This window comes from Alternaria dauci, chromosome 6 (assembly GCF_042100115.1).
Source record: "Alternaria dauci strain A2016 chromosome 6, whole genome shotgun sequence".
Lineage (NCBI taxonomy): Eukaryota > Fungi > Ascomycota > Dothideomycetes > Pleosporales > Pleosporaceae > Alternaria > Alternaria dauci.
Window position 1 is genome coordinate 122,070 of NC_091277.1, and position 11,210 is coordinate 133,279.

Consider the following 11,210-nt stretch of genomic DNA (forward strand, 5'->3'; position numbering starts at 1 on the left):
TATTCTCAAAGGATCTTAGCAACCCAACAGCTGAAGCATCCAGCACCGCACTCAACGCTATCAACTCACCCCTCCTCCGCCTCCCTGCCGAGATCAGAAACATGATCTTCGAAAACGTTTTTATCAACACTGCGATCTATATCGGGCCAATGGATCACAAGATTAAAAACATTGCGGATAGTGGATTGAGTCTATTTCTCGTTTCTCGTCAGCTTCATGCAGAATCATCCCTGCTTCCATACAAGCTGTGCATATTCGAAGTTCATTATCAGTACATGGAACCAACGCGTTACATGAAGCGATTCTTGCAAAATCGATCCAAGAAGCAGATCCAATCCATCCGTGATCTAAAGCTTCAGGTGTTCCGTACCATGAATGGAGAAACCAAACATGTGCGCGGAACAGGGACCAACTGGTTTAGATTGTTGGATGGCAACAACGCTGAAAAGTGGCTTCTCAATGTTGTCCATTATCTCGTGTGGGAAGATGAACAGTCAGTTACTTTGGCGGCGGATTCCTTTGGCGTATAATTGGCAGGAACGACGGAGAAGACATCCTCGAATGAACTCTAGCATCGATGCAAGATCTCTACTTGGGGTCCATCCATCCTCTCACCGGAGGGAGCCCTATTGATTGAGCCAGCTGAGCCCTTTAAATATATTGGTCTCAGCCAACATTTACCTGCCCTTTTTTCCAAATGATCTCCCTGCTCATAATCCACCGTCTTCTGCCTGATATGGTTTCACGAAAGCGCCCCATGATGTCTCTTTCCAACTATATCAGACCCGCGAGCGCACAGTGCGACCAAGGGGCTTACTGAACCATTGTAGCTCAAGAATCTCGCATGGAAGCTCTTCGTGGTGAGATATACAACGTCCATTCACTTACATGTAACTTCGATAGCTCACGTATCAGGGATTACAAGTCCAAACACATTCTGCTCTTCACTCCTTCGGCACACAGACGAACTTCCGAGCATGATGTGGACTTGCGTTTCCTGTGAGAGAGATTACAAGTCGGTGAACTGCGAAGAATACGCCACAGATATTGATATTCGCTTGATCAAGCCGTTCAAAGCATAATGACATAGTTTAAATTCAGCCTTGCACTCATCTTCGTCAAGAGACCGCTTCACTTTTCCAAAGACGGTCTTTTCGCTTACCAAGTGTAAGAGGCTGGGGAAAAACAGTATCCGCATACGATCAGGATCTTGAGAAACGGATCTTGAGTGCAGTTTGCAAGAATTGAAAAGGTTGTAACCACTGAGCGAACCGGCAGAGATAAGAGGAGGGGCTGACATACTGCTTCAGCCCCTTGAACCATTGACCAGGTAACCTCCATATCGGTTGCTTTTCATATATGCAGTCCAGTCCCTTGACAATTGGACGACTAGCACTGCGACAAATTGGGTTCTGTGGTATCCTGTGAGCCTCGACGTTGGCAAGCATGTCATATTAGCCATCAATCACGCGCAAATATCAAACACTGTGCCTCAGTGACACGAACATGTGCGCGCACATCGTACACTCTGCAAACGCCCGATGAGCGGTGAGTCGGATGCCCCCTTCACAGCAGGACGGTGTCCCCTGTCATTGGCCAGCGCCGCGCTCTCGTCTTGCACTTATCCGCGTACCCAGGGTCCTCACCGCTAACGATTCTGCACGCGATGAGGCGCGTAAACGTCGCGTATTGGCCCACTTTGTTGTTGTTGTTTTCTCCTTCGCGTTCTGAGCTTCTGATTTGCACTCACCACCAACACTGCTGCCACCAGCATCTGCACCACGGTCGCGCTTTGCTCACGGCTGTTGTACGAGTGGGCAAGTCTTTGTAATATCTGTACCCCTTACACCACCTCTTCCAGTTCGTGAGCGCTGCAAACATGGTGCAGCCTATCGTCTCATGGCCGCAGAAGCGCAAGGCTTCAATCTCGAACACGTCGGTCTCGAACAAGCGCACACGATCCGTCTCAATCTCCGTCAAGGTCACCCACGACTTCGTACCTGAGGAGGTACTTGTCAGTCCGGAACTCCCTGTTGTACCCAAGAATCCGCAAGCGTGCCTCGGCGGTATACCGGAAGAGCTCCTCCTGCACATCATAGGATATCTGCACGCAGAACGTACCGTCCTCGCGAAATTGTGTCTTACAAGCCAGCGCTGCAAACGACTTGCAGAAGAGATGCTCTACAAGAACATAACCAGTCGGTCTCGCGACTATGGAAAAGCAAGATCAATCGCCAGCAACGCTCTACTCGCCAACCATGTACGCCACTTCGATGCAGCGTTCGGTGTGTACGTCGACGCCGAGGTCTCTCGGCACACATACAACAAGGTCCTTGCCGATGCCCACAAGATCCGGACGTTCGCAGCGGAAGAATACCGTTCGCGCAACTGGCTTAGCGGATGTGATGACTTTGCGCGTGAAATCGGCTGGCTGGAGTTGTTCAACAATGCTGTTGCACAGCCCGTCGACGAACAGATCAACCGGTTCACTCATCTCAACAAGCTCACGATCATCACCCAAGCTCTGTCGCTTGAGGAACTCTCATGTGTGTTTCGTCTCCCGTCTCTGAACTCGCTCTTTCTACAAGACGTTCACCAGACTACGCCTTTCAAGAACTGGTCCATCCCCGCCTCGAGCAGTCCTATCCGGGAGATTGCTCTCAGGAATGCGATGATGGACATCTCCGCCATCGTGCAGATGATCTCTTCAGTGAAGTCTCTTAGCAACTTCATGTACGACCATAGCACCAAGACTTGGGAGCCATTCGGTGATGCGGACAGTCCAATGTCAGTATGGCCTGAGTACTCCTGGACGCTTCTGGGTGATGCACTCAGGACACACCGGGATACGCTTGTGGAGCTATATGCGTTCAGTTATTCCGACAAGGCGCTCCTAGACATTGTTTATCCCAACGGTCGAGACGTCGGAACTCTAGGATCTTTCCGAGAATTTTCAAAGCTTCAGTACTGCGGTATTCCGATTGAAGCTTTTCTCGGTACTGCAACCGCCGAGGATGATTTCTCGGTGTATCTTCCTCCACATTTGAGGCGCTGGTACACTCACCTCACACCAGGAACCCCGAAACTCTTGGAGAGGGGTGTCTCTGCGTTGACATCCTTACGAAACGTTGTCTGCTTGGGCGAAGATAAGACAGTCCGCGTGATCTTGTTGGACGGTCTACCATTTCAGGCTCTCGAGCTTTCTCGTGCTTTCGCATCATTGGAAGAAGCTGGCATCAGGCTTGAAATTCGTTATGATTACGATATGATCACCATAGATGAGTTGAAACAATTGGAGGCTCCTTCTGAGGTTGAAGAGTCTGACGAAGAGTCGATCGACCATCCGGAAGTCGATCTTGACGAGGTAGTAGGCGAGGAACCATCGGACACGACGGAACAGGAGATTACCGACATGACGAACGACATCATTCCGACCTCTGCTGCCATTCAAGATGTAGTGACAGCCGATCAGTCCGAAGATGATGTGTAGTTATGTCTTGCCCACAGCTTCACACTGCCATGGGTATTGCCTAGACCAGCATCGTCAGATCGGACAAGCCGGCGGTACTTATGAAATCCGCCGACACCTTCGCAACAGCGTAGTTCTGACATTTGTGTTTGTTTGGTACGGTTGAATGGCGATTGCGAAGATCGAATCTGCTGTCGGAAATTGTTTTGTGTTTGTACAGAGGCGACGAGTATGATATGGCCGGGATCCGGGTGTCTGTAGCTTTAGCGTCCCGCCAGAACCATGTTGCTAACGGCGCTCCGTCAGAAGCTTTGGTGGCGACGTCGGCCATGTCGGCTTCTTGTACTTGTTCGATTGATGGAAAATAACAATGTATCATTTCTGTTAAATCGCGAGTTTTCAGCCTTGCCTGTGCAAATATCGGGTGTGCGGCTCTGCGGGAGTCCAACGACAGCGAGGCGCGCTGCCACAGATGAGTTGGTCAGCCTGGGCGGCCTCGTCGTGTCAGGTGAAGCAGTGATTGATATTGTCGTGATCTCTAACACTGTGCAGGTTGGTGTCGTTGTCAACAGCTCGAGAAAGGTGCAGAACAGAAGGGTGACGCGACCGCGCTGAACCCTGACGTCAATTTTTAGCGTCGCTCCACCCAGTCAAGCTCTTTCTACACAAACTCGCGACACGCCGCGAACACCAACAGTCCGCCTTCACTCGATCATTAATCTTATACTTCATCCCAATGATTCTTGTTAATCACTCCATCAATTGATAAGCCGATGATGGCCGTGCGCGGCAAGCGTTGGGAGCAGGCCTCCTGACTCTCGCGACACGCCACTGTTCTGCGGTATTTGGCCACCATTTCCGTCAAAGTCGCGCACATAACGCATTCATCGCACCCCCCGAGGTCGCGCAACCCAGGGGCACTTGGCAAAGTTGTTTTTCCATCACTCCCGACAGCACGGAGGCAACAGCTGTTTCCCGCGACTCGATCGCCGAGCGAGACATCCATGAACGACATGCGTAGACTAATTTTGCACATTCCAGTTTCGTAACCTCCTTCCTGTTATCTATCTTCTAGAGTCTGGCTGCGAACGCCTCTCGTTCAGATCTTGTATATTGGTCCGCATGCCCAGCCGCCTTGGAGGTTCTTGGTCTTCGTTAGCGGGCCGTGGCAGTGATAGCCGCGCCCATCCCGACGTCCGTTTCTTGTCATTTCGGGCACCCAAGCCGGCTATGCGTGGCGCACGACATGGTCCCGAACTTTTGTCGCTTGGCGACAGTAGTCCACTCAGGATTCGTATCATTACCTGCCTGAGTGGGTTAGCCAATTGGTAGTCCTGACCTTCCCCAAGAAGCATAGATGCCAAATGCTGCCCAGAATATACGACTGTACCAAGACGGTAACATAGTACTGAATGGTCGTGTGGCAACGCGATGGCCGAATGCAAAAGATTACAGTACGAGAGAATCACAGGCGTATATATACCATTGATCCTTCAGATTAATGTGCTCATTCCAGCTCAATAACTCTCCCAGAAAGCCAAGATGAAGTTCTCGCTCGCTGTGTTGGCACTCCCGATCGCGGTCCAGGCTGCGCACTACTCCAAATCGGAGTATGCCTCTGGCGCAATTCATCAAAAGTTGATGAAATTGAAGGCTGTACGACATACTCTCCTCATCTGTTTACAAGATCCAATACTAACGATTTCCAGGACCAATGGGAGCAGGACGCAGCCGATGGCAAGCAAGACTCTCGTCAATGGCAGTCTTGGAAGAGCTGGAAGAAGGGATCTTGGGGAAGCAACAAGGACAAGCGCATCAAGTGCAAGGATGGTCTCGCCATCGTCGAGCAAGGCAACGCGAACCAGACGTTCAGGTGTAACAACATGGACCTCTACGACTTCGTCAACCATGCCGACATGGGCGGCCCTGAAGGCCAGGGAAGCTCTTCCTGGGGCTGGACCGCTCGCAACGGCCGCGAGTTTGGTATCGTCGGCCAGTTCTCTGGTGCCGCGTTCGTTGAGATTCTCAAGGACGGTCAGATCCAGTACATGGGTCGTCTTCCTGCCCAGAGCGTGGGTTCGCGATGGCGCGAGATTCGCGTGCTGAACGACTACGTTATCATCGGCTCTGAGGCTGTTGGCCACAACGTTCAGATCTTTGACATGAAGAAGCTTCTCAGTGTCGACCCTAAGAGCCCTAAGACCTTCGACCCTAAGACCGACCTTGTTGGATTGTGGGACGAGTTGCCCATCGGACGTACCCACAACGTAGTTGTTGACTGGGACAACGAGTACATCCTCGCCGTCGGCGCCCAGCCCCGAAACCAGACCTGCAGGGCTGGTCTCCAATACATTGATCTCTCCAACCCTAGCAAGCCTACCTCTCCCGGTTGCGCCAGCCAGGACGGATACACGCACGATGCTCAGTGCGTAACCTACAACGGCCCCGACCGAAGGTTCCGCGGTCGCAACATCTGCATTGGTTACAACGAGGACACCGTCACCGTCTACGACTCCACCAACAAGAACGGTAACCCTGCATCTGAGGTCATCTCAACTCTCTCCTACCCCGGCGCCACCTACTGCCATCAAGGATGGTGGACCGAGCGCAACTGGCACCAGTACGTCCTCTTGAACGATGAGCTCGATGAGCGCGACGCCGTCGGTCCTGCTGCGTCCGGTCGCCCTGTCACCCACATCATCGATTTCACCGATCTCCGTAACCCCAAGGCTACCGGTACTTTCTACGCCACCGACAGCAAGGGTATCGACCACAACCTCTACATCGTCGACGGCCTTGCCTACCAGAGCAACTACGGTGCTGGTATCTGGGTACACGATGTCCGCAGCATCAGCAAGGACCCCACCGGAAAGAGCGTCAAGACCGAGGGCTTCTTCGATATCTACCCTGAGGACGACTCTGTTGGTGGTATTGTTCAGTTCGTTGGAACCTGGTCGCACTTCTTGTTCCCCTCTGGATATATCCTGGTTAACACCATTGAGCGTGGTGCGTTCACTGTCAAGCTTGCCAGTGGTCGTGGAGCTAAGCGCGGTCCGGGTTTTGGCGGAAAGTCCAAGGGCCAGGGCAGATAGAGATATGCCGAGTAGTATAGCACCAAAATTCCCACTTTCAATGATACTCTGTTCGATGATAGTCAGGCCCTATTGCTCGCATATGAAGTGCCATATGTACTGATGCATTGCTTCAATCCTTTCTACTCCAGGTACTCCCGTACAACGACGTCTCCATCAGCAACGGCTTCGGAGATCTTGTACGCATATACACCCATCTTGTCTTGTCGCCACTATCGGCTTTTTGATACCCGTGCTCAACCTTTTACCTTTCATAAGCCTTGCAAACCGTCAAAAGAGATTGTCGCTTCTTGTGTCTTGCTCGAGGTACACCATTCCTTATACTGAGCTTGATTAAAGTTATTCAACATACAATCCTCGATTATGCACGACGCGTACAGAAACGCACCCCCATTCATTGCGGATGTGCTTTTGGATGGTGAACATGCCGTCGCTTCACCCCCGGCCGCAGCCTCATCGAGTCAAACCTAAGAAACGCCGCCACCACACCACCCCAACCTCCCGGGTTCGCCGCCTGCTGAACAGCCGTCGTATCCGCACTCCCGTCCACCGATATCATATTCTGCACGCTCTTTGTGTTAACACTGTACAGCCTCACCGCACTCTCAGGCTTCAAGTCCTCCAAATCTATGATATTGACCTGACAAATGCCATCAGGTCCCGTACAAGGCGCATAATTGGGGCCGTTGAAGAAGACCCAGAAACCCATGCCGTACAGCGAAATGGCATGCGTGTCTGAGCCAAGGACACGGACAGACCACGACATGTAGCACTGGCTGATATTGCCTGAACAACCTTCGAAAGTCGGATCGTGCCACGTCGCATTGGGCGTCCAGGGATACGGCGCCTGTGGCAGAGGCTGCCAGTATGGTGTTTCGACCTGCATCAATGAGGCCATGACGTTCTGCGCATTGTGTAGTGTGTACCCGTACAGCGTGTGGTGCTCGCTGCCGGTACCGACGAGCCAAGTCGCTGCGGTGGCTTCGACGAGCACGCCTCTTCCCGTGCCGATGGATGTCGGGTTCGTGCCGTCGAGGTCGTGATCAGCGGTCCAGAGCCAGCTGTTCTCAATGTAGGCCGAACTTGTCTCCTTCAGGTGCATGACCAGGAAAGCAGCTTTGCACGGCTCCGTCAGAGACTGACACTCGGCTCTGGTGCGAGAATCTGCTGCCCCGCCGATGCGCGCATGTGTGTTGTGGAAGGATACGTCGCCTTGGTTGGTGCCTTTCATATTTACTTCGACGAGAATGGCGCCGGGTAAGACGTCGGAGACGGTAAAGAGCATATCGCTGAACTCGGCCAGTCCTACCTCGCCTGGTTTGCCGACCTGTATCATCGGCCAGGGATTGGCTTCGTCGCTGAACTTATCGCCTGCAGCGCTGATGACAGACCAGACTTCACCGACGATCCGACTGCCGGGCGGGACGTAGATGGTGTCCGTCACAACGTAGACACCGTGTGGGAAATAGGTAATCTTGGAGTTTGCATTGCTCTTGAGTGCAGCGTTGATAGCGGCTGTGTCGTCCGTCTTCCCGTCACCTATTTCCAGTTAGTGAACTCGCAACGAGTGATTGTAACAAGAAACAGTACCTTTGGCGCCAGCGTCTTTTACAGAAGCGAAGTCGGACGCAGGATGCTGCGTGTACTGCGGCTGAGACTTGGTGAAGTAGCGTCCCGAATCATCAGCCAGACTACCACGATCAGCATAGGCTTGCTTAGTGGCATTTGAGGCGATAGTTTGACCAGTGCCGTTCCGGTACACGCGTCCGGAAATGTACGTCTGCCCAACGAGGCTGCCTTGAGCCGTCGTCGTCCCGTTAACACCTAGCAGCGGGCCAGAACGTTTGACATCAATATTCTCCAGCACGACGGAAGTAGAGCCATTGACAACCACACCGCAGTTATCACACGAGCTGTCGATAAGGTTGAGCGATCCGAATACTCCCTGCGCACCCACGTCGACGCAGACACCAACGTTGATGCAGTTGATTTGCTGCATTGTGATCATGAAACCGTGCGTGATCGCAATAGCTGTCGCAACATTGGTGAACGTGAGATTCCTCATGCTGTATTGTTGGTTGTTATATTGTAGTCCGATGAGGCCGCCGGAAAACGTGAGATCTCCCATGAAGAGGCCCGATCCACCGCCGCCGGTACCTCCATTCATCTCGATACCAATGTGATTGCTACCGGGAGGCATGATGAAATTGACGTTGATCAAGTTGGTCGCCTGGGAGACTGCCCAATTCAACGCAAAGATCGTCTTGGCATGGTCCGCAGCGGTAGTATCAATGTTGACGTTGCGCAGGCCGATGTAGAAGTTGGTTGTACTTTGAGTACCTTTATCGAAGCCATCGACCACAACAGTTCCATTTAAAGCACTTGGGGCAGCTTTCAGCGTTGGCATGTCGATGCCATCTCCGATGATCTGGGTGTTGACGAAAAGCTGGATAGTGGAGTAGATGGCATATGTTCCTGGTGGCACATATACGAGGGCAGGTTTTCCAGTAGTGCCGCCAGGACACTGGCCTCCAGCACATCGACTACCGTCTGGGATCTGTAAGCAGTGAACACCAAATCTGACATGGCTACGTACAAGTGATTGCGGCATTGAAAGCATCGGTGTCATCGTGGACACCATCTCCTACCGCCCCAAAGTCCCTTACGTTGCGGTAGATGGAGTAGTTGGGCGCATTGAGCAAGAAAGGACTCGTCCCGTCGTGCGGCACATTCGGAAGCCAGAAGTCCGACTGGGCACTGGGACTCGAGACGTTGCACTGTTGGTTGAATGGATAGTGAGGCTGGTATGGTTCAGACTGCCATGGGGCTACAGGACTATTTTCGTCGCTGGATAGATCAGAAATGGCCGACGCCGGATCGAGTTGGCGTGCAGACAGTTGTGGCTGGTCCGCACCGGATGGTGCTTTTGCTTCGTACGCGGTCGATACCTGATGGAGTCCGGCCAGGCACGCTAAAATTTGTAAAGACTTCATCGCAGCAGCATGTACTTACTCTCCAAGCGCATCCCGGGGATCTAGATATATTTGCAAAGTCGGGAGGCACACGCAGCACATAATGTCAGATCCGGGCAAACTTATTGTGCAGCGACACCGAACGTTGCGCCGAAATGAGAAGAAGCAAAACCAATGGCCGCAGCGCTACGCGCCTTCGTCTCCAGCAAGTACAAAAGCACGTCTCCATCCTCGCGCCGAGTTGACATAGTTTCGGAAATGAAATGTTGCAGTTCTTAACTTCGCACAACGCATAGAATCAAGGGGTTTCAACGTTTGAGCTATACACGCTAGGCCGCCTGCATCCACGCCGGCAGACAGTATTTAGTCGCCCAAGAGTCTCGCTGGTAGAGGAGCAGTAATTGCAGTGGCGGAGGTGGAAGATGAACAAAACTTTAGGAGAGTGTAGATCGGTCAGTGTCGGTTGCGAGGAGCCTTGTGTAGATTGATTGACAGGGGCTTCGCGTGATTCCGCGTTCGGCTTAGCGCTCACGGATTATAAATTCTGACGTATTTAGGTACCCCGCCTTGGGTATCATCGAAAAGGCATCGAGCGGAACGACAGAATTGCTTAAGTCGACGCTGCAGCGGCAGTTCGCTTTATCCGGCGTGCATTACTGACGGATGCTTGTTACGGGCCAAAGAGCGTGCATCGGAATCTGCCCCTCTTGGAGTCGTACGGAAGCGTTAGAATAGGGATACGTGCGATCGACTCGATATCCTTACTGCTCACGTGAGCAGCACACGGCACCGTACACAGTAGACGCATGCACGCGTAGAGCGAAGACTGCCAAGCTGCTGATGGTTCCATACAACAGTCTTATATGAACGACTTCACACAGCTGAGCAAGCGCAACACAGCTTCTTTATGCTGACAGCCTGGGTTCTGGTTCAAGCCACAAACGACTTCGGAGAGCTGACCCTTAGGCATTGATTCGGCCAGACAACATCGACGCCCAACGGCTACGCAACTCTGAACGTCCGCTCAGGCTCGTTCATGAACTTTCTTACAACAAACACCATGTCTGCCACCGGCACCTCTCAATCTTGTTTCTCAGTCATTTCCGCCCCAGCTCTCCCTTCCTGGTTCGCCGTGAAGCCGCATTCTGATAAACTGCGCGCTTGTTCAGCTTCGGCAATAAACCCAATTCACTGGTCAACGACTTCTGCGTAGTCAGCTCTTGAGAGGCGGTGAGTTTGGCGTGTGCATGCGCGACGCAATGTCAGTTCGATAACCTGCAGCTCAGAGGTTGATGGGTTGGAAAGGATGGTCGCAGCCGCTGCTGGCGTTGAGCAGGTCGACACCAAGGTACGCGTCATAAAGTCGGTATTGTACGGGCAACAAAGAGAATGCGCTACGCTTCATGAATTCTGGACTCTTACCTTACACAACTGCTGTATGTGTACGTACTGTAGTTGCTATCTACATTGTAATCTAGGCTCGCGATAACTCAAAAGCATCATGCCACTTACAGTACAACCTCAGCATCATATGTGACACGTACGTTGAGAATTGATGAGTAAGACACGTCGTAAGGATAAACAATCTGAACGTTACTGCCACTTCTGAGGCCTGCCTGCTGGAGACTACTCCTAATCAGGCAAGGCGCATGAAACAAAAGCTCTTTCCTACTCTGC

General features: G+C 52.3%; 3 protein-coding genes across 3 annotated transcripts; 2 read left to right on the forward strand and 1 right to left on the reverse strand.

Moving 5' to 3' along the window:
* Positions 1-1,879: 1,879 nt before the first annotated feature.
* On the forward strand, positions 1,880-3,490 carry ACET3X_006400 (uncharacterized protein; the record flags this gene model as incomplete). The annotated part of the gene is made up of 1 exon (XM_069452835.1): positions 1,880-3,490. One exon carries the CDS (start codon positions 1,880-1,882, stop codon positions 3,488-3,490), a length of 1,611 nt encoding a protein of 536 aa, XP_069305168.1.
* Positions 3,491-5,011: 1,521 nt separating this feature from the next.
* ACET3X_006401 (uncharacterized protein) lies at positions 5,012-6,561 on the forward strand (the record flags this gene model as incomplete). Its single annotated transcript, XM_069452846.1, has 2 exons — positions 5,012-5,125; positions 5,179-6,561. 2 exons carry the CDS (start codon positions 5,012-5,014, stop codon positions 6,559-6,561), a joined length of 1,497 nt encoding a protein of 498 aa, XP_069305169.1.
* Positions 6,562-6,670: 109 nt separating this feature from the next.
* ACET3X_006402 (uncharacterized protein) lies at positions 6,671-9,788 on the reverse strand. Its single transcript, XM_069452857.1, has 3 exons — positions 9,158-9,788; positions 8,152-9,111; positions 6,671-8,100 (listed from the first exon to the last, which is right to left on the reverse strand). Exons 1-3 carry the CDS (start codon positions 9,552-9,554, stop codon positions 6,956-6,958), a joined length of 2,502 nt encoding a protein of 833 aa, XP_069305170.1. The 5' UTR covers positions 9,555-9,788; the 3' UTR covers positions 6,671-6,955.
* Positions 9,789-11,210: the final 1,422 nt, after the last annotated feature.